The sequence below is a fragment of the Peromyscus leucopus genome, chromosome 1 (assembly GCF_004664715.2).
Source record: "Peromyscus leucopus breed LL Stock chromosome 1, UCI_PerLeu_2.1, whole genome shotgun sequence".
NCBI classification, from domain to species: Eukaryota; Metazoa; Chordata; class Mammalia; order Rodentia; family Cricetidae; genus Peromyscus; species Peromyscus leucopus.
In genome coordinates, this window is record NC_051063.1 from 141,807,625 (window position 1) to 141,835,539 (window position 27,915).

The 27,915-nt window shown below is 42.8% G+C and overlaps 1 protein-coding gene across 1 annotated transcript; it reads right to left on the bottom strand.

Annotated features, from left to right (window-relative positions):
- Window positions 1-10,252: 10,252 nt before the first annotated feature.
- On the bottom strand, window positions 10,253-25,212 carry LOC114700656 (early nodulin-75-like). The gene is made up of 2 exons (XM_028880329.1): window positions 25,073-25,212; window positions 10,253-11,390 (listed from the first exon to the last, which is right to left on the bottom strand). The coding sequence occupies exons 1-2, from the start codon at window positions 25,210-25,212 to the stop codon at window positions 10,253-10,255; spliced, it is 1,278 nt and encodes a 425-aa protein (XP_028736162.1).
- Window positions 25,213-27,915: the final 2,703 nt, after the last annotated feature.

A 27,915-nucleotide genomic window follows, 5' to 3' on the forward strand; every position in this document is an offset into this window, starting at 1 on the left:
CTCAGAGGTTAGAGCACTGGTCTTGTAAAGAGCCACATTCTTTTATGCATGAAATATGCTTTCTGCCTCCTCCAATGAAATCCTCCTTGTGCTTGAAAATGTACTGTGAGAAAATATTTCTATTGATTTAGGGTCCAGCACTAATATTTTGGTATACAAAGACAATCAATTGATAAGAAAGCCCACAAGAAATGGACAAAAATGGAACAGGGACTTCAGAGGAAAATAGACAATAAATGTATGAAACACTAGATACCAAATAAAGCAATGAGGAAAACCATTATTAATTATTGCTTTCAAACTGAAATAGTTTGTAAAATACTGATTCACGCTGTCAAGGATACATGGCTATGTGAAGTTGGTAAGAGTTGGCATTATCAAATGCAAACTTTCTAACCGTGTTCTAAACAACTGCGATCAAAAGTCCACGGGGATATGTATTAGATTTTCAGGATAGATTTATTCACAAGTGAAACCCAGGAATTGTCTTAGCTCTATCAAATGGGCAAATGATTCTTAGCCATTGCTGTGACTACACCATAAAATGCTAATCTTTTTTAAAAATGCATGGTAGACAAGATAGTTAAGACATGTATAGGGTTAAGTCACAGCAAGTCACACTTGCACGTTTATACACAAAAGAGAACGGGTATAAAAAAGGGATGCAAATTTGCCAAAAGGCACTCAGGGGGCTGGGCACCAATGCTGGAGAGTTTGCCTTTCCTGAGAATGTGTGGATAGGAGTACACGGAATCCAGGGGAAAGCGAGGGGAAGGAATTAAGAAAAATGAGAAGAGACTTAGAGATTTGTTATTCTGACTCTTTCAACCATTTAAAAATAGAGTACACTCAGGAATTATATAATTAAGTGACAAAAATAGAAATCCTTTATTTCCTTTTAATATAATGACTCTTCAAATGGTTTGATATATTGTTAGAGACTTGGAACAGTTCTTCATACATTCTGGGTATGAGCAAAGGCAGCCATATGATACATTCTACCAAACCAGCCCTTGCTCTTTCTTCCTGTCTTCCCTGGGAGGTGTTCATGCCTTCAGCATGACTGTTTTTATGGTCTAGCCACATGCACATTATTAAAGAGTACACCAGCTTTTATTTCATGATTATTGTCCGATATGCCTAACCTGTTTGTGCTCTCTAGTGCCAGTTTGACTTAATCAACCAATTCAAAAATGCATTACATGCTTTTCCGTTTCCCACCGAAGTGCACGGATAAATTATCATATGCAAAGAGGTGTGTTTTTAGCATTTGTCTTCTTATAGTCTATTATCTATTAGTTCTGAGCTATCAATGGGTCATACATATGGAGTATGTGTTTCAATCCAGTAAAATAAAGTTCCATTAAGTTTTGGTGTTTTTTTTTCTTCTTCTGTACTTCTTGACTCTTATTTGTGTACAGTTCACATTTTAGAATCGACTTGCCATTACCATCAATAATCTTTCATCGATGTTGGTTGAAGTTGTGCTTAATTTACACATATCTTTAGACAGACATATCTTTGTTGTATTGAATTATATTCAATTAATGTGAACCTCTTCTATATCCCACATAATTTGGTATTCTTTATCAGTATCTGGTAAAAATTAACTTTATAATGTTGTTCCTATGGGCACCCTTCTTTCTAACTGATATAATTTTTAGGAATGGTGTGATTTCATTATTCTGTATGGCCTCCTTCATTTTCAGTATGTTTTGTAACAAATTCTGATTGTCTTAAGAAAGCATGCTTATTTTACCATGGGGCCATACAGATGTGGGTGGCCTGGGCTGCCATCTGGAGTCATGGGCCATACGAGCCCAGGCTGCTGCTGAGGGCCATGTCTGGGTCTGTGACCTTATTGCAGCCAGGATCTGGATTGATGTATATGGCTCCTGTTGCCACTGAGGGCCATGAGGATGCCCACAGTTATTCACCTCTGTCCAGGTTGGTGCCCAAAGGCCAGGATGCATGCAGATCCATGTGGCCTGAACTGCTCCTCAATGTCATGGTGACATCTGGGTCAGAGCTGCAGCTGAGATCCATGGCCTTACTACAGCCAGGGTCGGTGATAATGACTGAGGCTCCTGTTACCATCGAAGGCCATGCAGACGTTCAAGATTGAGGGCCATGTTAGTGTCTGAGGGCCACGCTGCTGCTGGGGCCTGTGCCAGTGTGAGTGGCCTGCACTGCCACCTAGGGCGGTGGTTTCATCTAGACCCAGCTGCTGCCGAGGACCATGTCTAGGCCTGTGGTTCCACCATGGCTGGGGTCTGTGCTGAAGTCAGAGTCTTGTATTGCCACCAAAGGTCACACAGAAACCCAGTGTTGGGGATCAACCTAAGGCCTTAGTGGTGTCAGGGGCCATGAGGACACCAGAACTATCCTGACCTAAGTGGCCATTTCTTCCCCCACCAGAGTCAGGATGTCATCTGGGCCCAAGCTGCTACTAAGGGCCATGTCTAGGTCCATGGCCCAGCTGCAGCTACCATCTTTGTTGATGTCTGTGGACCATGTCACCTCAGAAGGCCTATTGAAACCATGTGAGATGAAATCAAAGGGCCATTCTGAGCCAGCTCGGCCCTTTGCAGGCCCTGGGAAAGGTGGCCTTGCCTCTTGCTGGACACTGCCGCAAGAGAGCTGGCCAGAGAGATGGCCCCCACACTCAGAAGAGATGGCCCCACCACTCAATACAGGCAAGGTGAACCAACCCTGAGTGCATGGAAACAGGGGAGCGGACTCTACCCCCTCGTGTGAGGCAGATGGCCCCAATGGCCCTAGTGGTCCAGACTGACCAGCTCAACTACCATCTAGGCCCACAGCTGTGTCTGGGGTTGGCCCACCCTAACATCTACCCTACCCAAGACATGCTAGAACTTGTGAAGGGATTGATCCTGTGGAACAATACCCACAGGATGTCCAAACATTTAGTTCTGGTGAGGGTTCAGTGATGATGGTGTACCAGAAACCAGGGGCCCTGAACCAGATCAGTGACTCATTCCAATGAACATTTGCTAATAAAGCTGATTGGACAGAAGGGTAGACTATATGACACATGGTGGCCCCCAGTGCCACCAGAATGAATGAAGAGGTATTGGAGGGACGGGAAAGAGAAAACAAAGGGTTTTTGTTGTTTTAAGTTATTTTGTTTGTTTGCTTGCTTACTTTGTTTTATTTTCTTTTGGGGGGGTTGTTGCAGGGATGAGTGAAGGATATGGGGGAGCTGAGAGTTAAGTGGAATTGGGGTGCATGATGTTTAATATAGTAAATCATATGAACAGTTTCCTTAGTGTTACATTAAACAAAGGTTGTCACTGAAGGAAAATCTCTATACTAGTGGCAATAGGCCTGGCCGATGGTCAGGACAAATCTCTCTCACCTGCCAGTCCCACAGCCACTCAGACCCGAGTAAACACACAGAGGCTTATAATATTTACAAACTGTATGGTCTAGTGGCTCAGGCTTCTTGCTAGCTAGATCTTGCATCTTAAATCAACCCATTTCTATAAATCTATACCTTTCCAACGTGGCTCATGGCTTACCTGTATCTTTACATGTTGCCTCTCATGGCAGTATCTGGCAGCGTCTCCTGACTCAGCCTTCCCCTTCCCAGATTTCTCCTCTCTTTGTCCCGCCTATACTTCCTGCCTGGCTACTGGCCAATCAGCATTTTATTTATTAACCAATAAGAGCAACACATTCCCAGCATACAGATATCAACAGCACTTCTCCTTTTTTTTTTTTTTCAAAAAGGAAGGTTTTAACTTTAACATAGTAAAATTACATATGACAAAACAATTATCAAGCAAGAATTACAGTTACAATATCTAGTCTATTTATAATATCTAGTCTATTTGTATTTGGCAAAATTAAAGAAGATATCTTATCTATCCTATATTTGTGAATCTAATATTTCATATCTAACTTACCTTTTTTTTTTTTTTTTTTTTTTTTGGTTTTTTTCGAGACAGGGTTTCTCTGTGTAGCTTTGCGCCTTTCCTGGAACTCACTTTGGAGACCAGGCTGGCCTCGAACTCACAGAGATCCGCCTGGCTCTGCCTCCCGAGTGCTGGGATTAAAGGCATGCGCCACCACCGCCTGGCTTCTAACTGACCTTTTATCATAACTAAGAAAATTATAACTATCTAGTCTTCAACTACATCAAAGACCTCAGAAGGATATAATATTACCTGAGAAATGGGAGAAGCACACAAGCAACTTTCAGGAGTTTTGGGGGGGAAGACAGAGACAGCTGGTAGCCTGGACAGTCATCCAAAGTTCCTCTGTAAAGTCGGGGCATCTGTCTTCAGCCCACTGGCCTAGAGTCTCTCAGTTACTTCTCTCTGTGTCCTCTAGAAAGTCTGTCAGTTTCCTCTGCAAAGCAGGAACCTGAAGGACCATTTTGCAAAACAAAGTTCAGTGGTCACCTTCCTATGGGTGCTACATGTCCAGCTGATCATGCAGTCCAGGCAAAAACAGTTTCTTGCCCAAATGGCTATTTTTGCCAAGAAGAAGATAAACTCCAAATAGAGTGTCTTTGATTCCCATCCTCCTCTCTGAAGTAAATTGGTGTTGCCAGGAGCAGACATGTCTCACTGTCCAGAAAGTCTAAATTTTAAAAACATTTTAAATGCCATATTCTGTAGGTCTTTGAAGTGTTTGAAGATTACCTACAATGCTGTTGATATCTGTATGCTGAGAAATGTGTTGCTCTGATTGGTTAATAAATAAAATGCTGATTGGCCAGTAGCCAGGCAGGAAGTATAGGCGGGACAAAGAGAGAGGAGAATTCTGGGAAGGGGAAGGCTGAGTCAGGAGACGCTACCAGATGCTGCCATGAGAGGCAACATGTAAAGATATAGGTAAGCCATGAGCCACATTGGAAAGGTATAGATTTATAGAAATGGGTTGATTTAAGATGCAAGATCTAGCTAGCAAGAAGCCTGAGCCATTAGACCATACAGTTTGTAAATAATATAAGCCTCTGTGTTTACTCGGGTCTGAGTGGCTGTGGGACTGGCAGGTGAGAGAGATTTGTCCTGACCATGGGCCAGGCCTATTGCCACTAGTATAGAGATTTTCCTTAAGTGACAACCTTTGTTTAATATAGTAGATCATATGAACAGTTTCCTTAGTGTTACATCTTGGGGGCAGTTTAGGGACACACTTTGTGATCTGTTTGATTTACTGCTGGGTAGTGTTAGCTTATGTTATATCTATTTATAATAGATCTATAGATAGTTTGTTTTGACATTTTCTTAGTTTGAGATCAAGGGAGTTTATCCTGCATTTGTTTTTTCCTCCTTCTCTTCTCCACTTCCTCCCCTTTCTCTCTCCTCTCCCTGCTCTGTATGTGGTCTTAATATTTTTTGATGACGAGTTCACCGTAAACACATAATGAGCTAAAATGTCTGGTTCTTTTGATGTCTTGAGGTAATCTACAAAACAATTTCTTACATAAAAATTCTATAGACTTAATTCTCTAGGCTTGGAGTCATTTTTTTTGTGACAGCTATGTGTTAGCGTCTTATCTGTCTTAATAATAATTAGTGCACTCAGGTTTTCTTGTTTTCCATAGAACACTGATGCTCTGTACTTACCTGTGATTTCTATTTTGGTAATCAGGAAGTATACAGTATTCTCCTAATTATTTAAGAAAAGTTCTACAAATTTATACATTTTTTCTTACTTTTGTATTTTTTTCTCAATTTTGCTGTTTTATTTTGAAAGTTCTTTTAGAATTTTTGTTTTGACTTTCCAGATATTTGTGGATTTTCTTGATTTTTTTCTGAGACTGGCATTGAGATATGTTTCCATTCATATTATTTTAAAATTCAAACTATTTTGTGATATTGGCATCATTGATTTATCCTGTCTGTTTCTATTCATTCTGGGGTCATCATTCATGGGTTTTCCATAGTATATCTAGACTGTATTTGTTCAAACTTTCTTGTATATGAGGACCCATCTTTTATTGTTTCTTCTTAAGTGAGTGTGGAACATTCAATCCATGAGTGTGATCTGTGCATCCATTAATTACAGTGTGTGCATTGTAATTGATTTTCAATAATCATAATAGGAATAGGAAATACACATTTCCATCTTCCAGGAGCTCACTGTGTGATGAAGAGATCGTCTTTAACGAAGAAGAACACATGAAAAAAAGAAGAGAGAGAGAGAGAGAGAGAGAGAGAGAGAGAGAGAGAGAGAGAGAGAAGGAAGGGAGAAAGTATAGATGTATAGATGTAGATGAAGGAACAATAAAAGAATAAGAAAATTAGAATAAAATAGAGATGCTACATTAGCCACATGAGCAAAGCACTAGGAAATGACAAATCTGAAACAGGGTCCTTTAGGATTGTTCTGCTTAGCTCAAGGGATTTCTTTAAGAAACAAATGAATTAATAATGCATGATTGGCCATTTTGAAAACTGTACCAAAGATTAAGTACAATAGGTCAGGTGGGCAGGATAAATCTTGACACTCCACATTCAATCAAGAATGTTGCCATTCCCAATGTCAACTTCATCTCTAATTGTTTCCCACACTTTTAGAATGCCATCCAGGAAGTTCTTAATTTGTTCTGGTTCCTCGTGTACGTTGCTCTTGCCCCCATTGAAATATGTGCCTCTGTCATACTATGATTAGTTCTGTTTATAGCACAAATGCTCAGTTACTCCAATATTCAAATAATTTGCTTTATAACTATAGATAGGTAATTGTTGTATTCAGTGATTTTTCTCCTGATGATTCTACAAAGGGACATGTCATGGTCACATCAGTAACTCATGAATCTTTCTCAAAGGCACATAATCTTTCTTGGTCATTTCCAAAACTTGTAATTTCCCTCCCCTAATTACTCTGCTTCCAACACACATTCAGTGAAAGGCATCCATTTCTCTCTGCCTCTTTTCTCCAAGCCCTTCTCTCATAATAACATGCATTCTTGTTCTTTCTATTTGGGGGCCATAGCTGTAAAGATACAGTATACCACAGACTCCTATCAGAAGTTCAAATAAACTGCTAGTTAAGGTCCCCAAGACAGGTAGGAATTTGTTTTAACCTATGGTACAGTATTCTTTTTGCACCCTTCTTTTGGAGCGATTTGTTTCCCAATGTGGCCTGAAATTGCATTTTGACTTAATTATCAGGCTGCACAGGACAAAATGTTTCTCTGCCTGCTTTCTCTTCCTTCCTTCCTTCTTGAAAAAAAGGACTTCCATTTTGTGGATCTCCAAACTCCCTTTTTGGTATGATGTAGTTCCAGTAATTGTTGATGGTCAGACAAACTGCCAACTCCCCCCCACCCCCAAGAAATTATCGAAGTTCAGTCTATCACAATGCTTCACTTCTCCTACTGATTGGATCAGGATGGCAGAACCGTGGTCTCCCAGAGGTGTTCACAACTGAATCAAACATTTGACTATATTGCTATGTGGCTGATGAAAATTATATGGTAAGGTTATGCCATTGGTTGGTTGACCTTAATGTACAGATGTTGCCCTGGATTATTGGACAGGGCTTGATGTGAGCAGAAGGACTCTTTGCAACAGAAGACAGTCACAGGAGATAGCAAACTGTATATGAGGTGCATATCCCAGCCCCTCATCATGGGCCTCCTAGATGGATTCTGTGAACATGTAAAAATAAGTCGTGTCTAGCAGTTGGAAAAGCACAAATACGAAATGCATTCCCCCAAATCTTGGCTAGTATCTTGACTGTGACTCAGGGAGACCTATTATTTCAGACTTCTCACCTCCAGAGCAATAGATAAAACACTTGAATTATTAAGCTACTAATTTTGTCATTATATATATTTATGCATCATATATAATATCATTATAAATATATAATACATGTTATAAATGTAAGGTATAATGTGTCTTTCCTGGAAATTTTCTCTCATGGCTAGTGGTTGAGAATCAAGACTGGGGAGATGTGAGATGACAACTTGGAAGTTCAAGACCCATTTCCAGAGAGCTGGCTTATAAGGTTGGGCTGAGGAAAGCAGAGATGAAGGGAAATAAAATCAGCCTCAGCCACTCCATGGTTGGGTCAAGCAGAGATGTCTATTCTACTGTCTCCTTTGCAGGTTTGGACTAAATCTTTTGCTATTTATAGTCAAAGCTTTTAGACACAGGGCCTAGGGACTGAGGAGTAGTTGGTTTAGCAGTTAGGGCACATACTGCTCTTGTAGAGGCCCTGAGTTTAATTCACAACAAACACACCAGGTAACACTTGCATTGATGTGTGTACACACACACACACACACACACACACACACACACACACACGCACGCACGCACGCACGCACGCACGCACGCGCACACACAGAGAGAGAGAGAGAGAGAGAGAGAGAGAGAGAGAGAGAGAGAGAGAGAGAGAGAGAGAGAGAGAGAGAATCTTAAAAACAAGAAAGAAACTCGGGGGCTAAATATTCACACCATAGACTCCCATCAAGCATGGCTGGAGGAAGGTAGGATGTGGCACAGCCCTCAGTACTTCCAAGCAGATGTAGCTCATCTTTTAAAACCTAGATGTATGAGTAATTTGCAAATCACCCCTTTCCATTCTCCTTGACTAAGTCAAGGCTTGACTCATAAATAATTCAGCATCTTTTAAATTCACATCTATATCTGTTAAATTAAACAAGCATGAGACCATTGGGCTGAAGTCGTCTCTACTTGGGTTCCTGTGTAATGAACTGTCACCTAATAGTATGTTAATAAACCAAGATATAATGTAGGAATATGATTTCTATAACATATAGCTAGGTCTCGGCCAATCACAGCCACCAAAGCTCTTAAAGAACTAGCCTATGCCCAGAAGGATACCCTGAGCCATAATCAATCAACTTGGTTTGAACTTTTCATTCCTTTCCTGTCTCTAACCATCCTCTGTCCAGCTGTGCAGCCTGCAGCTGGCTACTGTTCTGGTGCTGGTGTTTCCTCATCCACAGATCACAATTTATACTCAGATACAATGTTAATTTTTATTTGTTGAAATGTTTGGTGTACAGCATTTGATGGAACACACATTTGGTTCAGTTGACAGTTACTCATAAAAGTCAGAGGCTGAGTCGATATACTTCAGTTTTGTATTAATTTGTTTCATGTTCTCCCTTTGCTTTACAGATAAGAAAGGGACAGAAGCATGAGGGCAATCTGGTGATTTCAGTTTCACATCTTTTTCACCTACTTTAAAGCCTTGAAGGGCTTTAGAAAGTATGTGTTTTAGGTGTGTCTCATTTTGAAAAAAAATGTCTCATTGTGGTCATCTATCTGTCTATCTGTCTGTCTATCTATCTATCTATCTATCTATCTATCTATCTATCTATCTTTGTTTCTTTCTATATTATTCATTTATTTTAGTCAGGGTTTTGTTTGTTTGGGTTTTTTTTTTCTATCTCAAGGTGGCTGCAACCTCACTATGTAGTTGAGGATGACCTTGAACTTCTGGATCTCCTGCCTCCACCTCCTGAGTACTGAGATTACAGAATTGCATTGACACACCAGGTTTACAGCACACTAAGGATGAAACTTAGGATTTTTTGGGGGGAGGGGGGGAGGAAGGTAGGAAGACAACTAACAACTAAGAGATTTCTCTAGCCTTGTGGTGGTATTGTGTTCCCCAAAATATTGTGTACTCTAATAAATTTATCTGGGGTCAGAGAACAGACAGCCACTAGATACAAAGGCTAGAAAATGGTGGCACTCACACCTTTAATCCTAGCATCCAGAGATAGAAATCCCTCTGGATCTCTGTGAGTTCAAGGCCACATTGGAAATAGCCAAGCATGGTGACACGCCTTTAATCCCAGAAAGCCAGCCTTTAATCCCAGGGAGTGGTGGTAGAAAGCAGAAAGATATAAGGTGTGAGGACCAAAAACTAGAAGATTTTGGCTGGTTAAGCATTCAGGCTTTTAAGCAGCAGTTCAGCTGAGAGCCATTGGGATGAGGACACAGAAGTTTCTAGTCTGAGGAAACAGGACCAGCTGAGGAACTGGCAAGGTGAGATAGCTGTGGCTTATTCTGTCTCTCTGATCTTCCAGTATTCACCCCAATAACTGGCCTCAGGTTTGATTTTATTAATAAGAACTTTTAAGATTCCTGCTACATAGCCTTTCTTATCCTTTTTCTGTATTTGGGTCTGCCATATCAGCAACAGAGATTTTTTTTTTTTTTTTTTTTTGTCATAGAGGCTCATGAGGAGTTGAAGTCCTGAGTACCCATGGTACCTTGAGCCTCTTGGGCTAAGTTTCTCTTTGGGGCTTCTTTCTGCTTAGGTGACTGTCATCATGAAAACCCGTTCTCCTTTCACTTGTGGCTGGTCTAACCTGTGCACTGCCTTCCTCGGGTCTGTCAGGGAGCACAGGAGCCCTCTCATGAGTACAGTCAGGGAGCACTGGAGCCCTCTCATGAGTGCGGTCAGGGAGCACTGGAGCCCTCTCATGAGTGCAGTCAGGGAGCACTGGAGCCCTCTCATGAGTGAGGTCAGGGAGCACTGGAGCCCTCTCATGAGTGTGGTCAGGGAGCACTGGAGCCCTCTCATGAGTGCAGTCAGGGAGCACTGGAGCCCTCTCATGAGTGAGGTCAGGGAGCACTGGAGCCCTCACGTTAGTGTGGTCAGGGAGCACTGGAGCCCTCTCATGAGTGTGGTCAGGGAGCACTGGAGCCCTCTCATGAGTGAGGTCAGGGAGCACTGGAGCCCTCTCATGAGTGCAGTCAGGGAGCACTGGAGCCCTCTCATGAGTGAGGTCAGGGAGCACTGGAGCCCTCTCATGAGTGAGGTCAGGGAGCACTGGAGCCCTCGCATGAGTGCGGTCAGGGAGCACTGGAGCCCTCACGTTAGTGTGGTCAGGGAGCACTGGAGCCCTCACATGAGTGAGGTCAGGGAGCACTGGAGCCCTCTCATGAGTGCGGTCAGGGAGCACTGGAGCCCTCTCGTGAGTACAGTCAGGGAGCACTGGAGCCCTCTCATGAGTGCAGTCAGGGAGCACTGGAGCCCTCTCGTGAGTGTGGTCAGGGAGCACTGGAGCCCTCTCATGAGTACAGTCAGGGAGCACTGGAGCCCTCTCATGAGTGCAGTCAGGGAGCACTGGAGCCCTCTCATGAGTGAGGTCAGGGAGCACTGGAGCCCTCTCGTGAGTGCGGTCAGGGAGCACTGGAGCCCTCTCGTGAGTGCGGTCAGGGAGCACTGGAGCCCTCTCGTGAGTGCGGTCAGGGAGCACAGGAGCCCTCTCATGAGTGAGGTCAGGGAGCACTGGAGCCCTCTCGTGAGTGCGGTCAGGGAGCACAGGAGCCCTCTCATGAGTGCGGTCAGGGAGCACAGGAGCCCTCTCATGAGTACAGTCAGGGAGCACAGGAGCCCTCTCGTGAGTGCGGTCATCTCTCACAGTGCACAGAAATTCACGTTACTTTTACTGTTCTTTGGCTCTAAGTTTGAAGTGCGCTCCCAGTAACTTGGGTGTTTGTTGTTTCTTGGTCCTGATGGATGCGTTGGGAGGCTAGCTGTCCCTCACTGAGTTATTGTTTGCACAGAGCTCTTAGGTGAACGCACACATTTCTCTAAGTGTGGATCCAAGCTAGGTTTAAACAGAAAAGACTGGAGTAAAGTCACTAGTGGTATCTTCTAAGTCGCCCGCCATTCCAAGTCGACTGTGATGTAGCAGCCTCCAAGATGGGGGTTGAGGACCAAAGACTGAGCTTAACCACAGTCTCCCAGTTGCACTTACTCTTAATTCATCGAATGAACACTTTTCCTTGGGCCCAACCTTGGGAAAGGAAAAGCTAGAAACCCGCAATGTCCTTTCGCTCTGACTTCTCATTTCTGGCTCATCCCTTTCTCCCTTGCTTGTGACATCGAGATCTCTCTAGTGTCTCTCAGGAATTTCCTGCTGTATCCTGCTTCTAGCCTCACAGCTGAATTGTAATCTTGGTGTGATGGGCATGGACGTGGGTAGATATCCACGGAATTTCTTAAGACGGCCGGGCTGATGGCTGGTTGCTGCAAACTAACCTGGCCTTAACTTGGAGAGGACTTTTCATTCTGCTGTAATTCAGATGGTGGTAGTGGAAGAGGTACAGCCTTCGCCTTCAGATAAACAGCCATAAAACACGCCACTTAGCATCCCTGTCACTGTTCCTCTCCTTGAGAATGTGTGACCATGGTGCTAGCCATGTGATTATAAGGTAGTCACAACAGGGTAATTAAGACTTTGCTACAGCGGCATTTCCACCAGAGATGCTAATTTCCCTCCTGACTTACAGTGTCACGTGGCAGTGGCGATCGGTTACACAGAAAGTCTCTTTTCTGGAGGAAACCGCTTCCCAAGTGTCATCCAAGCCCGATGGAGAAAAGAAGGACCATTAAGAGGGTGGCATTTTCAACACAAGTTGAAGAGCAAGAAGACGAACTCTCAGTTCCTTGAGTAAGTTGGGTGGTACCTGGTGGAGCCTGCAAACCTAGAGTTCAGAAACGGATGCGTCAGCTACTCCAGGCTGTGTTGATAAACAAGTAAAGGGAAAGCTACGTAGCTGTGGGAACCACGTGTCCATGTGATGTGGGTGTACAGGAGCCGAGGTGTGTCCTGTGAGCAGTTTACATGACAACAAGACCTAGGACTTAGGAGGGAAAAGCGGTTCAAGACCTACCTTAAGATGCAGATGTGGAACAGATGTGAAGGCTGCTCCTATGCCCGCCTGTTCATTTCCCATCTCATCTTCTTCTCCATTTGGGAGATTCTATGTATAATAGCAATTTGATTTTGGACACAACTCTAGGCAGTTTTTTTTTTTGTTGTTATTTTTATTGTGATCTCTGCTGTAGGGTCAGTCTTGCTGCACCTTGTCTCCCACAGGACCTTGAGGAATTCCTTAGGGAGTCCTTGATCTGCATCTCAGTTCTCATGTGGTAAGTAGTAGGCTTTGCCTTATGATGTGGACTCTCCCAACAAAGGACCATGGTCACTTATGCAGATGCCCTTAACAGTACCATCTCCAGTATGTAGTTCTGGTGAAAACAGACACTCTAGTGTACCCTGGGCATGTACAGAGGGTGTTCCACGAGTGTGCAGCCTGCAAAGTGTGAGTTAGTGTGGGGGCCCAAATTACTCAAGGTCAGACAATCTGAGGTTGCTTTACCCAGTAGGGCTGCATAATGGGATGATTTGGCCACAGGCATGTTTACCAGGTGTTTTGGAGGGTCTAAACTTGGCTGTACATTTTCCAGTGATCTTGACAGAGAGAGGCCTTTTGCCTTGCCTCTTGGCATTGCACAAAAAGCCCTTTGGCATAAACCTCGAGGTGACTGGGTATCGGCCCAGGGCCCTCCTGGAGCTATCCTGTGTCTCTGTCTTTCTTATCATCTCCGTCTATCTTGCTATCATTTCTTCATTCCTCTCTCTTCCCCCAAGAACCCTTGACAGGTTGGTGCTGGACTCCAACAGACTCCCACAACTTAGAACTTCGAACCAGTTACCGAAAGCCTACAGTTGATGGGGACTCCACAACACAGAGCCAGAAACCCAGGTCACATGGTAGTATATACCATAACATCTGGATGTGACTGCACCCTTGTTCTGCTACTTAGCATCGGTGTTAGCCTGAGCAAGTTACTTGCTTCCTGGGCACCTCAGTTTTTCTCCTCTAGGAAATGTGAAGTGTTATCACCCATTGTCAGAAATGAAAGAGATAATGCGTACGCAACTTAGTATTACCAGCTCTGACAGTGTCTACTAACAATTCTGCTCCTTGCTTGTACTAATTGGTAAATATTTCCTTCACCCTCAATTAGGGTTTCCAGGTTTAGACAATAAAAATCTAAAGTATCAAGCTGGTAAGATGGCTCAGGGACTGCAGGGCCTTACCTCCAAGCCAATGACCTGAGTTTAGCCCCCAGGACCCCCCTGATAGAAGGAGAGAAGAACACCTATGAGTTGTTGACTTGTCTCCACAAAGGAGCTGTGGCACACACACACACACACACACACACACACACACACACACACTTATTTTTTTAAACAATTCAATATCTAAGAAAGTATGTGTATCATAAAAAAACAAATGGGTCTTCATGATAAAAATGTCTTATGCAACATTTAGAATAGACTTCTTAAAATGTCTTGTTTTCTGATGTTCAAATGTAGATGGGCATCTTGTGTTTCATGAGGGAAGCCTTACCTCAGTTCCTTTCTATAGTAAGGGACTCTATCATGCTTGCTACAGCTATTGTAGAGGTGGTGGTGAGAATTCAAGGGCTTAAAAGCTCTGGTGCACAGGTGGGAAGCCTGTAGTTTAGATCCTCAGAATCACATACACACACACACAGACAGACACACACACATCACACACACACACAGACACACACACACATCACACACACACATCACACACACACACACACACATCACACAACATAAACACACACAGGCAAAACTTAACAAAATGAACACACATGTAAATGGTAGAATGTACCGTGACATGCAGAGATTGGAGAATGAATCCATGGCATTGCTAGGATTGCTGGTACAGGGTGACGAATGTATAGCGACAGCCAGTGAGATGCTATTCATTAGAAGCCAGTTAGCCAGCTCGCTTGGTGTGTGTGTGTGTGTGTGTGTGTGTGTGTGTGTGTGCGCGTGCGCACACGCGCGCGCAGGCAGATTCAGCTTCTCAGGATGGCTCCCACTCACTGCTTTGTGGTGTCCCTCACATGCATGCTTAGCTGCCTCTGGTAGATACTTTTTGGACTTAGAGAGAAGAGGGTAAGTGTGAGGAGGATTGTGAAGGGGACAGCCAACCTTTATACAGGGCGGTTATTTCCTTTTTAATTAAATTTCCAGACATGCAATCTGCCTTCTCCGAAGTGTTAGGGTTTTCATCAGCTTTTTCCTGGTGTAGTGGCAAATCACAGAGGCTTTATTACAGGAGCAGTCACAGGAGCGGCTGTCTGTGCCCACTCATGCCATAGCTATATTTTAAGCATAAATACTCACCTAAGAGAAGTGGAGAGAAAACTCAAGGTACAAAGAACAAAGAAAATGATGGAGATTTTTCAACTCACATACCCAGGTGCATTCAGGGAAGTATTTACGTTCTTTCATTTTCTAAGAAACACTCATAAGGGGGGTTTATATTTTCCCATAGCCAAAAACTAAGAGGATTACTATCTCATTCAGGCAAGATTCTGAGATGATAAGAAAGGAGAGATGTGGGGCAAGAGAGAGGATTCCGTGTTTAAAGCACTTGCCATTCAAGCATGAGGGCAGGGGCTGTATTCCCAGAGCCCACACATTTCAGGTAGACGCAGTGACCTGACTATAACTACGGCCTCAGGAAGCAGGAGATGTGGGATCCCATCAGCAAGCTGGCTAGTACGATTAGCCATGTCACCAAGCTCTGGGTTTATCAGAGAAACTCTACCTCAATGAACAAGGTCAAGAATGACCAAGGGTGATTCCTGACATCAACTTTGGGCCTCTACATGCACAGACAAGCATGCCCTGATACATGCCACACATGGTCATCAAACACACACAACGAACGTGAGTGTAAGAAGAAAAAAAAGAAGAAACGGGCCTTGTGCCTCTACGGTTCCCAGTTTGTTAGCTAATTCTTCTCCTTTAGTAAAATGTCCTTATGTCAAAAATACAGTCTAGTCAGGTATTTGGCTGGATACAGCTGGAGAGAGGGGGAAGTCACTGTGGTGAAAGTCAACTTTTGTTTGAAGGCAATTCAACCGGTCTCACCGACCCGCTTTCTTGGGGATGGACCACTCATAGACCTAGAGTGGAGAGACCAACTTGAACATGTCCTACAGCATCTAGATGAGCACATCACAGTGTCCCCTAGCCTTGGATTTTAATGGGAAAGCCTTGAATGAGGCTGCGTCTCTACTGTCTGGGGAAAGGAGGCTGAACAAGTACACTGTCCACCCTCACCACAGGGAGGTGATTTCAGAGCTGGCACAGGGTTCAGTGGACATGGTGCTTGCCAAATAATCATGAGGACCCAAGTTCAGATCCCTAGGAACTGTGTTAAAAACCTGGGCATGGCAGTATGTATGTGTCTGTAATCCCAGTACTAGGGTGGCAGAGACCAAAAGTGAATACCTGGAGCTCACTAGCTGGCCAGCCTAGCCCAATCAATGAGCTCCAGGTTCAGTGAGAAACTCACTACTCCCAGAATAAGGTGGAGAGTTTCTAAGGAAGACACCATATGTTTACCTCTATCCTACACAATCATACATACATACATACATACGTACACACATACATACATAATGCTTGTCTGTACACATATGCTCATATACAAGAACACGCACACAGACACACAGACACACAGACACAGACACAGACACACACACACACACACACACACACACACCACACTAGTTCTAGAGTCTGGTTTTCATCTGCCAGGCAAAACATATGTGACCAAGTTCTCTGTGTGTGGAGCCACCTCTTTTCATGAACACAAACTGAAGATAAGATCTGCTGATGGAGACTCTGGCTACAGCTTGAAACCGGCCCATCAGTGTCAGGTTCCCTTAAAATCCCCGAGCTTCCACTTTGCAGGACCTCCAGGATGAATGTTCCAGCATGTTCCGTGTTCTCAGTGAGGTTCAAAGTCTCAGTGGCCATAAATGAGGAAGATGGGAAGTGAGCTGTGAGATATTCAGACTAATATTTAGATAACAGCAATTCATCTCAAGGATCAAGCCGACTGAACCCGAGCCGAGTTCTCACGAGCCTGTTTACTTGGTCTCCTTCCTCCAAGCTGGGTGTCTGTAGCAAGGAGCAAAGGGAAAGCCAGGACTTCCGGCTGACCTTGGAACCAGGAATGACCAATCCCAATAACAAATAATAGCAAGAATAAACAATCACAAACATTGCAGAGGTGCCAGCTCCAGCGCTGAGAAGGATTAATTTCCTATTTGAGTTCTATTCACATAAATACTCGTAATGACGTATTTAAATCCAGACTCTGTTAAATCCTCAATCCTCAGTACCTAAGCCAATAGTGTGGGGCTTGTATTTAATCGCTTACTGTAATAAACATATAAAATGTGTTTTTTTTTTTTCTTCCATGAGAGGACAGACCAGTGGCTACATAAAAGGACATCAAATGACACATCCTCCATCTCCCAGCAAATAAAAAAGCCATCAGCGCATAACAAGGCGGTGATAAAAGGTGCTGAGGCCAGTAAGATTAAGACTTTGTAATAAGGTTCGGGCGCCAAAACTGACAGCCATTTTCTTTTATATTTATCATGTCCTCACATTGGGGTGAGAAGCCACGGCTCCGTCCCATTGCTGGCTAGAATTTATAGCAACTCCATTATGAGGAGATTGCACTGAAATGGGGTAGAGGTATGGTTTTCTGAGGACGTTCCGATAGCCTCTTACATTATACACTTGACAGGTTTGTCAGCTCCTGGTAACAAGCCTTGTAAAGTACTTTAATATCATTAGCACTATTTTCTTAATGTGTCTGCTCTCCTCGCAGCCTGGAAATACCATATATCAAAGGCTGGAGGGTTACACGGACTGCTATCTCCTCTTTTTCTGGCTTCTTAAATGTGATTTTATAGTAACACGTAGGTCTGATATTTTAATCAAAATAATGCAGCCATTTTCCTTTATTGATTAGTAAGTAAATATGTATAAATATGCAGTTAGGGGTGGGAAACCCTTTTAGAGGATATTGAAAACACATAATGAATGGCTTTGAGGGTTAATTTTGCTGCTGGCCCGCTTCAGTTATCTGCTCTGTGCTCCAGGGTTTCTATGAGACCTGCATTACCACACATCCCAGGCAGACACCTGCAGAAGGGAGAGGCCGAGGTCAGAATCTAAACTCTGCAATAGCACTGAAGACAGGCAAGGCCTAAATCAGAAGCCTTTGAAATGTCTGTAACTCCACCTCGCTCTTTTTGTAAACTGGCACCAATTATAAAGTAGGCGGCAGGTCATGGTGCATTTAAACAGGACTCACATTTATTCTGGGTAAGCGCTGCCCAGCTTTCCCCCTCTTTCCATGATGAACACACTGAGTTGAGAATGTCTGTCTCTATTGCGTAAGTAAACCCAGAGGCAAAAACTCTGGGTTCCCTCATAGCACAAGAGTTTCCTAAGTGTCTGAAATTTCAAAAACACACCTCCTCTGCTTTGCGAATGTTGTAATTGTATAAACTTGGTTTCCAACTCATTTTTTAAGCAGGACATCCACCTTGCTAACATTGTAAATAATCTCATATCTGACTTCGATCATAAAAATTTAATTATTGCCAAAACAAACGCATTATATCCACACCAGTGGCGTTGTGGATATACATACACATGCGGGCACGTGCGCGCGCACACACACACACACACACACACACACACAGGAACTCTATTGCCTTCAGTAAAATTTTAGTCAGATTGTGTTATGATTTTTAAAGGTTAGAGTCAGATGCAAACTATAGTTGTGTACTCGAGATCAGGTGAAACAGGCCTCCCTCCCGTGGGCAGTATTATCAGACCAAATTATTTAGCACCCATCACTCCAAGTGTGTATCTTTCTAATTAACGGGAGGTACATCTTACTCTTACTCTCTCACGTCAAGTGGGAGATTGAAAGGAATCATTGCAGCAAACAGAGAGTCCAGGAAACTGTGGGCAATCAAAAAATATCCGGGACAAGTATGAACAAAAGGGTGTCCTGTCCCCTTTCTGACACGGAGACAGCTTTCTGATGGCCCGTAGCCGCCAATGGGCTACTTGGTGAGAAACACACCTGTACCTGTAGAAGGACAAAGATGTGACCCTGGGGTTAATCACAGCCCTTCACGTCCCTTGTCACCCGTATAGCTGCAGTTCTACGTTCACAGAATAAATCTGTGTGGAAACCTCAAGACAACAACAGCTCTTTAGTTCTCTGTCGGTAAGTGGCCACCACTCAGCAGTCCGAAGTATCTGATGAGAACTTATTTTGTTACGTGTACAATGTTTATCATTAGTCATTTGAAAATATTATTCAGAATGGCTGGACAGGGTGGCGGCTGCTCCATAAGTCGAGTTCTTGTTAAACAAACGTGGGAACTGAAATCACCCACATGAAACCACCCACATAAAAAACTCTGAGCCTGGACATGCGCTGATCTGTAACCCCAGCCTTGTGATTGGAGACAATGGCTCTGGATTCAGAGAGAGATCCAGACATCTGATGCTCTCCTCTATCCTCTGTCCATTTGTACCCACCGCTACCTGCATAATCACAGCACGCGCGCGCGCGCGCACACACACACACACACACACACCACCTAAACACAGAGAAATGCTTTGTCTTTCTCTCACAGACACACTATTATTAAGGGAATAAGAAGTTAATAACAATGGAGGAAGATTCTAGACATTTTTCTTCTTCATCTCTGCATATGATCTCTTAGTTCCTTGGTGATACAAATATCCCAAGATATATTTCACAAAGTAGAACTGTCAGCTTAGATTTTTCAATTTAATAGTTCTGTTTTGATTTCTTTAGAAATGGCCTAACAAATCCTGTATTCTTATTGCATTTGCCCAATTTGTATTTGGGACCATCTCTCCATTCACCTGAAGTAGAAGACAGGTGGAGATCAAACTCATGTTTTTCTCTATTCTTATGGTCAAGACAACTGGCTAGGAAGGACTAGTTATAGAGTAACCAAGGCTATTCATTTTGTCTTTTTTGGACAAATGATAAAGTTGTATATTTTTCAGCAGGGTCCGGCCACCACAGGAGGAATTAAACCAACCGCCCTTTACTACTTTACATGGCTTCCTGAAAGGATGCCATTAATATGTACTAAGGAGCTGTCCTCTAAATGGGTTCTTCTCACACAGCCTAGTTAGCATGGGTAGGTTGTTCGTATCTTTTGATTCCAGACTATTCTCCACCAGTCACAGGGTTACTTGTAAAATCATTCCATCTGTTTATTGCCAGAACTCATTATGAATTTGACTCAATGTTGTATATTTATAAAAATTGTTTTTATGTGAGAAAATATTTCCCAAGTCTCAAGGCTTTTTTTCCCCACAGATAACAACTGCCATTGTCTTTGAGGATTTTTGTATTTTTCTCTGTACCACTGTATTGCCACTTAAAAATATGTAGTGCATTACATATATGTGTGTGTGTATGTATGTATGTAAAATGGTATACATGCAATCTTCTGTTTATGAAGATGCTTTAATATCTTGAAAAGTTTCTTTTTTTTCAGAAAATAAACAAATGATCGTACAATGACTCACGGATCAAAGCATCTCTCCACCCTCATCTGAGAAATTCCTATTTGTCACAGATGGTGATTAACACAGAGACCGATGGCTGGCCATTGTGCAGATACTAAGATAAGAAAGAATGCTCATCCCTAAATGGACACATCTACATCACACACACTCTTCCAAAGGCTCAGGGATCATTGCAGAAGAAGGAGAAGAAAGAGATTTCCGGGCTGGAGATGCTGGATAACTACAAGGGAGCAGTGTTCTGGGGACACATCAGGGCAGCTGCACATAGGAACTCACAGGGCTTGCAATAGCCTGCACACCTGTGCAAAACCAAGTTGGACCAAATCCCAGCACAGAGATGGGAATTGAGCATGAAACCCCACCCTTAGCCACGGGACAGGTGACAATCGTTATCTGGTGAGAGAGGAAGAAACCGCCTAAAAATTGAGCTTTGTGTAGGTATTATGAAGGAGAACAAGGAAGCTCTGCACCAAGGTAGGCCCAGGACCACCAACTTTCCCACCATTGGTCATACTTGCCACGAGAATTAAGGGAGTGTAGGAGAGGCAACTGCAGTGAAATGTTTACTGCAGTTCAGCTTGGCAGCCCAGCAATGTCCACTGACAATGAATAGATAAAGAAGACGGTGTAAGTGTCTGTAGATGAATTTCTAAACAGTCTTATTAAATAAGAAACACAGAGCTAAGGTATAAGCTGTAGAGATCAAAGCAATAGCCGCCAACTAACCTTAGCTCACCACCTCACCATATCTTCCCAAGAGAGCTTCTTCCTGTCTAACCTGCACCTTTACTGCCTTCCTGTTCTGCCTTCTCATTGGCTCCAAGCCCAGCCACATCACTTCTTTGTCATTGCCTGTCTATACAGATATTCAGGTCCTATGGTTGGTACTGGGATTAAAGGCATGTGTCACCATGCTTGGCTGTGTCCTTGAACACACAGAGATTCTGCCTGCCGTGTGATCAGATTAAAGGCATGTGTTACCAGAAGCCTGACTTTTGTTTATGGCTCGCTATGACCAAAGATCTCCAGGCAAACTTTATTTATTAACATACAAATAAAATATCACATTTCAATACAAATAAAATATCACCACAACTGTCTGCAAAAGGTGAGGAGCTGGAATGAACCAATGAAAACCTGCCACTGGCAGCAGCATGGACTCATGGGAGGGTATTATGTTAAATGAAATAAGCAGGCACTGCGTGACAAGTACTGTATCTTCCTGTGTGGGAGCTAAAAGAGGAACTCAAAGGAGGAAGAAGCAGAATAGTGGCCTCCCGAGGATGTAGGGACATAAGAAGAGGACCCAGGACTGTTGAATAACACAGACAGAAAGACAGTTGCATTGGATGAGGAAATCCTACAGTGCAGCCCAGTAGATGACTATAGTTTGTACAAACGACCAACAAGTATATAAAGAACACTCAATAGTCAAATTTACTATTCTGAGAGAGTTTGAGGAGGGGCACTCAAAGATTTCCAATACAAAGAAGTTATTTATGTTTAAGAAAATGAAAATATTAGCTGCCCTATCATGATTACTACATTATATAGCAAATCTTTATGTTGTATTATCCACCAATGAAAAATTTAAACAGAATGAAAAGCCTACCAGGCCAATGGTTAGCATCCCTACATTAAGGCATCCCAGGCTCTCACTGTTGCTTCTGTTTGGTATTTTAAAAAATAGGACGACAGCACTATTTTGTCTAGAGAAAGCCTGGCCCAGCAGGTGTTTGGATATATAACTTACTGGCAGAACACTCATCCCAGTAGGCTGCTTCCTTCTGCCTTACTCGTCCAAAAGCCGGGAAGCCGATAGCTTGGAACCACTCCTGTATGTCCCTTAGAGGCTAGCAGACTATTTCATCTAGCTGGTCCTGAACTAGTCACTTTCCCTGGCTGCCTAGCCACAGAGACCTCTCTGTAAACATGTTGGCCCAAGCTTGCCCCTCACTGCTGGTTTCTGTCCCCTCAGACTGCCCTGCTCTCTACACTCCTGGGCAAGTATTGTCAGATTCCTTTCCCCCAAAGCCCAAATGAGCTTTCAGGCAGGAAAGCACTCATCAGCTCTCAGCTTGCCTTCTGTTTGCTTTAATTTACCTCTGCACTTGCACTGTAAGATTTGAGAGACTGTGGACATTCTCAAAGATGGATGGTTCTGGGCATCCAGGCAGTGCATTTTGATGCTGATTTTCATGCCTGACCAAAAACATGAGTGTTAACTGAGGAGCACCAGAGGGAGACATCTCGGTGTCCTGCAGGGTTAGTGCAGATAGGTAGCTCACCTGAAGCTAGCAGCCAGCAAGCCCCGGGAGTTGCCTGTCTCCACATGCTGCTCCCCAAAGCACTAGAGTTACAAGCATGTGCATGGCCACACCCTGCTTTTTATGTGGGTGTTGCAAATCTGAATCCAGGTCCTAATGCTCACGCAGGAACACTTACTTACTGAACCATCTCCTTAGAATCAAAATATCCTCTTGATGACTAATTGCCCATAGATTGGATTGTTCCTTTTTATTTTCAATGAATAAGCTCATTATTTTGACTTCGCAAGGATGGAGGACAAGGGGACTTAAATCTGATGCTGAATAGAGAATGAATTGATGTAATCATCTTGGACAACAGTTTAATATTATCTAACCACTCGTAAATTTGTTTCCCTTTGAATACGTCAATTTGACTTCTCTAGATGGAAACAGGCAAAAATTCGTATGTGTCTTCCCAGCACTATTCAAATCTCGCTACAGCTGGAACATCTCACAGGCTCACCTATAGCAGAATGGAAGGGACAAGAGTAAGGTGGAGTGAGAACTGCACACTGGAGGAAAGATGGGGGCAGATACGTGTGTCAGCATCTGCAAACGCTGTTGAAGCGGGAAGCCATAGAAGCAACATGCATGTTTTCATTCACATCACACTTAAAGCCAGCAAGTTGAAACTCCATACTGATGGCAGATCTACATGAAGGAGAAAAAAAAATAAAAGAAAGGGACTTGTCAATCACACTGTTCAAGTCAGTGGTACTGTGAGTGTAAAGAGAAGGAATGGAAATCATCAGTTAGAAAGAGTTTCCAGAATGGATGGGTAGGATACTTTCTATTAATCTTGCAACATAAGAACCGTGACACTTTGAAAATGCAGATTATTTAAAATGCACATATGTACCTCATGCATCTTTTAGATAGATAAATTTTTGAATGTAAAAAGTAACAATCGGTTTAAAAGAAGTAGAGAAGAAGTGGCCATGATGCCCAAGAAAAAATCGGCTCCATTCTCTTCTTGTTAAGAAATAACAACAGAATTCTGACAATGACCATTTAGTATTTTGAATAGATGCAGAAATGGACAGTTCTCTAAATTGTACATTTTATTTTGCAAATAAAAATGGATCCCTGTAGCATGAGAGTTGAATCAAAGTTATGCAGAGATTATAAAATAAATCTGGACATTATAAGCAATCCTCATGTGTTTTATATATAATATTTCCATACAAGTTTAATAGTTACCAGTATGTATGAAGATTATGATTTTAAATCAATTATTCAGACCTTTAAATTAGCCAAATGCTATTCATTAAAATACCCGTTGTTTTATGTCCCTGTCTCCTTGTAAGATGATTCTCAGACTCTATGAGACACATAAAGCACCACTGTCCCATGTCTTCCAGGTGTATTCATAGTACAATTGGAAGATCAATGTAGTTGCATAACTTGGGTGGATTTAGAGAAATCTTTTTCTTTCTGCATCTTGGAATAGTTGATAGTATTTGTATAGTTTGTGCCTTTGTCTTATTTCCCAACAAGAATTGGAAGAAGGTGCAGCACTCTGTATTCCTTGCTAAGCAGAGCTAGCCATTAAAAAACAATGGAAGGCACTAAAATCATAATATCCCATAATTTCCTCTCTCCGTAACACTGAAGGCTCATATCATCATTATGCAGAGGAGAGAACTGCTTGGGACAAACAGAACTTACTCAAAGTGATGGCTGTGTAGAGAATTGTGGCCTGTCTTCATGAATTCTCTGTTGTACTGTCTTCAACCCACAATACTAAGAATGGGCGAAGGTTTGGTATTGTAATGATGCACATAGGTCAAACGTGTATCTGGGTACAAGTCTATATTCACACTGGTCAGTCTGGTTCATGCCCATTATTAAACTGTGTTGTAAATTTTCATTTTGGGTACCATTCCTGATAATGAATGATGCCCACACATCAACCAAATCAGGTTGTCATCTCTTTAAGAGATTAAGGATTTTTAGTAGAAGCTATAAAAATACTACCTTCGACATATTTTAAAGTTCCCAACTGCAGAATGTTTGTGACACTTCTATAGGGATGATTGTCATGTGCTTATTTCCATTTTCCAGGGTCCTTCATCATCGCATGGGGCGGGTAATTAGCGAAGCTAAAAACTGCTATCCGAGAATGCAACATCTCAGCTGTCATCCTGCTGGAGTGTGTGTGTGTGTGTGTGGGGGGGGGAAGTTACTTTGTAAAATGAGAGCCCAGCGGTGCCGTTGTATTGACTTTTATGTCATGTTTGTTTCGGTTTCCGAGTCAAAACAAGTTTCACAGCTCCGCCTGGCCCAGAAGGTTCCGCTGGCTTTATGAAAATGAAGCTGTCTTGTTTGTCTGGTTCATAAATCATTGTCAAGTAGAGCCAGATAACAGAAACAAGTTCAGATTCCAGGATGATTATCCTTAGAGATGATGTATTAAATATACAGAATACAACTTGATTTCCAGAAGCCGTGTTGACTTCGCAGAACAAAGGCTGCAGGGGGAAATTACCTCATAAGAGGCGGTGTGAGAGCTTGCTCCAGCTGGGCAGGTGGGAACGGGAGGAAAAGAAAGGAGGCAGGGGCATCCGTGCACAGGAGGATGTGGGTGTTTTCTCCACTTTCCTCTTCACTATTTCCCTGCGGTCCCATGCCTCTTATGTGTTTGTGGTTTTGACTCATCGAGGAAACATGTTCAGAAAGGATATCCTTCCTTCCTCCTCTGTGTTCTCGAACTTCCCTTCCATCCTTTCCCCTGACAATCATGCTTTTAGGTCAGGACTCCTGGCCATTTACTCAACGCTCAGTGTGTTTCCCTGGAATTAACCTGGTGTGAGATGTCCCTTTGTAGAACTATAGCTCATGCATGGGAGGTGGCTCAGTACCTTTGCAGTGCTATCTCGTGGGCTGTGGAATGAAGTCTAGAGAAAAACCACAGTGGAGGACTGGACTCAGGCTAAGTAACTAAGAGCACTTGCTCCTGAAGAGGACCTGGGCCCAGCTCTTATTACCCACATGGTGGCTCTTCTACATTTCATGATCTTACTGTCTTACTGTTCATTAAATGGAGACAGCAGACATTTGAACCAGTTCAAATGCATGCAACTAACAAACAGAGGGTTATCTGCTATATAAGATGCCTTCTGCCTGAACAGATTGGGCCTCTACAGAGGCCCCAAAGCCATTTCAGAAATTCCCCCTCAGGAAACCCCTTCTCCCTCCCAACCCTTGCCCAGAGCCTTGTCTTTTGGGTATAGTCTTAGAGCTTATTCTCATTCTTCCCTGTTCACGTTTCTTTGAGGTACAGTCAAGAATTAATTGAATTTTTGTCTTTAAAATATTGATCCAATCTAATAGTATGGAGCTAAACAAGTTCATAGAATTTATGTTTGTGCACAGAGCTGTGCCTGTGGGCACAGCACAGAGTAGGTGTGCATTAATTGGTGAGAGAGCAAATAGAAAGGAAAATATGGAAATATGACCAAAGCCACCAGAACTTCTGGGTTAAACTCTTTTGTCAGAGCAACTAGAGGGGGATCCAAAATATTATTAAGATTGATTTCAGTATCAATTAGGATTCCATTCAATGGGAGTGAAAAACTTCCAAAGGCCCAAATGGCATAAAACAGAGTCATAGTGCCATGGGTTTCTGGAATTATGAAAAGGGATGTTCTTTGTCTCCCAGGAAAACTCTTTCATATTAAGACACAACTAAAGGTAATGCTTTATATACACAAGATCATACCTACTACAAGCCTTCATTTTGCTATTCAGAAAGTGAGTGCCTTAGAAAAATTATTACCTTGTCTTACCTGGAATATTTGACTGATTTATCATTAATGGACATACTCACTTGTACTGCAGAAAGGAAAAATGGAAAATTGCTCTTTTTATTTTTAACTATGATAAACATAGATGACAGGTTAGGGCTTTCCTCCCCATAGGTACTCTTCCAGATGCATGTCCATCATTTACATCATTCGAGTCTTTGTCTGACCTCATCTCTTATGTATGCAAAGTAACCAGTTTTCATAGTTATAATCAATGGGCTAAAATGTCTACTTGAGATTCATATGTTCTAAACCATGGAATTCCAGAGGGGTGAACCAAGTTCTTGTATAGTATTTAGATTTTTGAAAGTGTGAGCTGATTTTCTATCCCAGTGGTGTAGAAAGTTGGAGACCCCCACTTTAAGATGAGCGGGTTTCCACGAGGCAATCGATAGAGATAGCCCACACAGTTTATTTTCTATTACGTATACCTTACAGGCTCTTGAGTCAAGTACTGTGGCAGGGTTTCTAGAAGGCTGCTGCTTTTGAGGAAAGATCATCAATAACATATGTAGCCAAGCAAGCTAAAATAATTACAATCAAATTTCATGCTTCAGGGCATAAACTGATTCCCAGCAAGGGTCAGGAAGGAATTATGTTGCCTTCACCCGGGCGTGCTGTTCCTTGTTTTGTTTTCTTTTCAACCCTTCTCCCATCTTCAAATACTGATCAGTGTTCTCAAGAAGTCAGGTCAGCTGAGCCCACACTTTTCCTTGGTCGCCTCATGTCTGGGTTCTGTTTCCTCATGCTGCCCAAGAATTTAGCCTCCGGAGCAAACCACGGATTGAGAAGTGTTGTCTATTGTGAATTTGATTTTTTGTGGACTTAGTTTGGAGAGTTGTGAGTCTGAAAGAGAGAAGAAAACAACTTCAGAGGCCAGTATTCCAGAATCAGATTTAAAAGATAGCTGAGGATCACATCCTCTCTCAGAGGGCCTCTTAACTCACCCATTTTCAGTCCTAGGTTTTCTCTTTTTTTCCTCAGCTCAGTGACTGGCTCTTTCTCATTCAAAACTCTATCAAAACATAGGGCTGCTCGATCCAGAATAGCTTTGAAATCCATAAACAGTAGGTCTGACTCTTTGTCACTAGTTCTTTGGGGACAATGGGTAGACAGAAGAGAGAGGGCCAGTGGTTATACTCAGTCATAAGATGCTTCTGCACACTAAGCATGAAGGCCTTTGAGATAATTATATTCTGTGTATTGGAGCCAACTAGGGAAGCTTCAGGCTGACATGAGGATACATCTGGGCCTGATAACAATTGCAAATACTCAGGGCACACTTTTACGAAGAGCTTATGTTACTATGTGAAACAGCATGTTTTTACAGCACTCACAACAGTCAGATAAATAAAACAGCTCTCCGTGCAAAGCTTGGTGGGGGAAAAATGTATTTCGTAACATTTCATTTAGAGCAGAAAAATTTCCCCACTGAGAAGGGAACATTTGACCCTGAGAAAATGTTAAGTTCTTTCCACAGCTGCTGGAAGTAATGACAGTGCGATACTCTGGGCTGCCATTAATG

Excerpts from the sequence above, each read along its gene's own strand:
- LOC114700656 (XM_028880329.1), bottom strand. The coding sequence starts at position 25,212 with ATGGGACCGCAGGGAAATAGTGAAGAGGAAAGTGGAGAAAACACCCAC. Across the intron at positions 11,391-25,072 it reads CTCACACCGCCTCTTATGAG|AGATGACCGCACTCACGAGA; the intron begins GTAATTTCCCCC and ends GTGCACTGTGAG.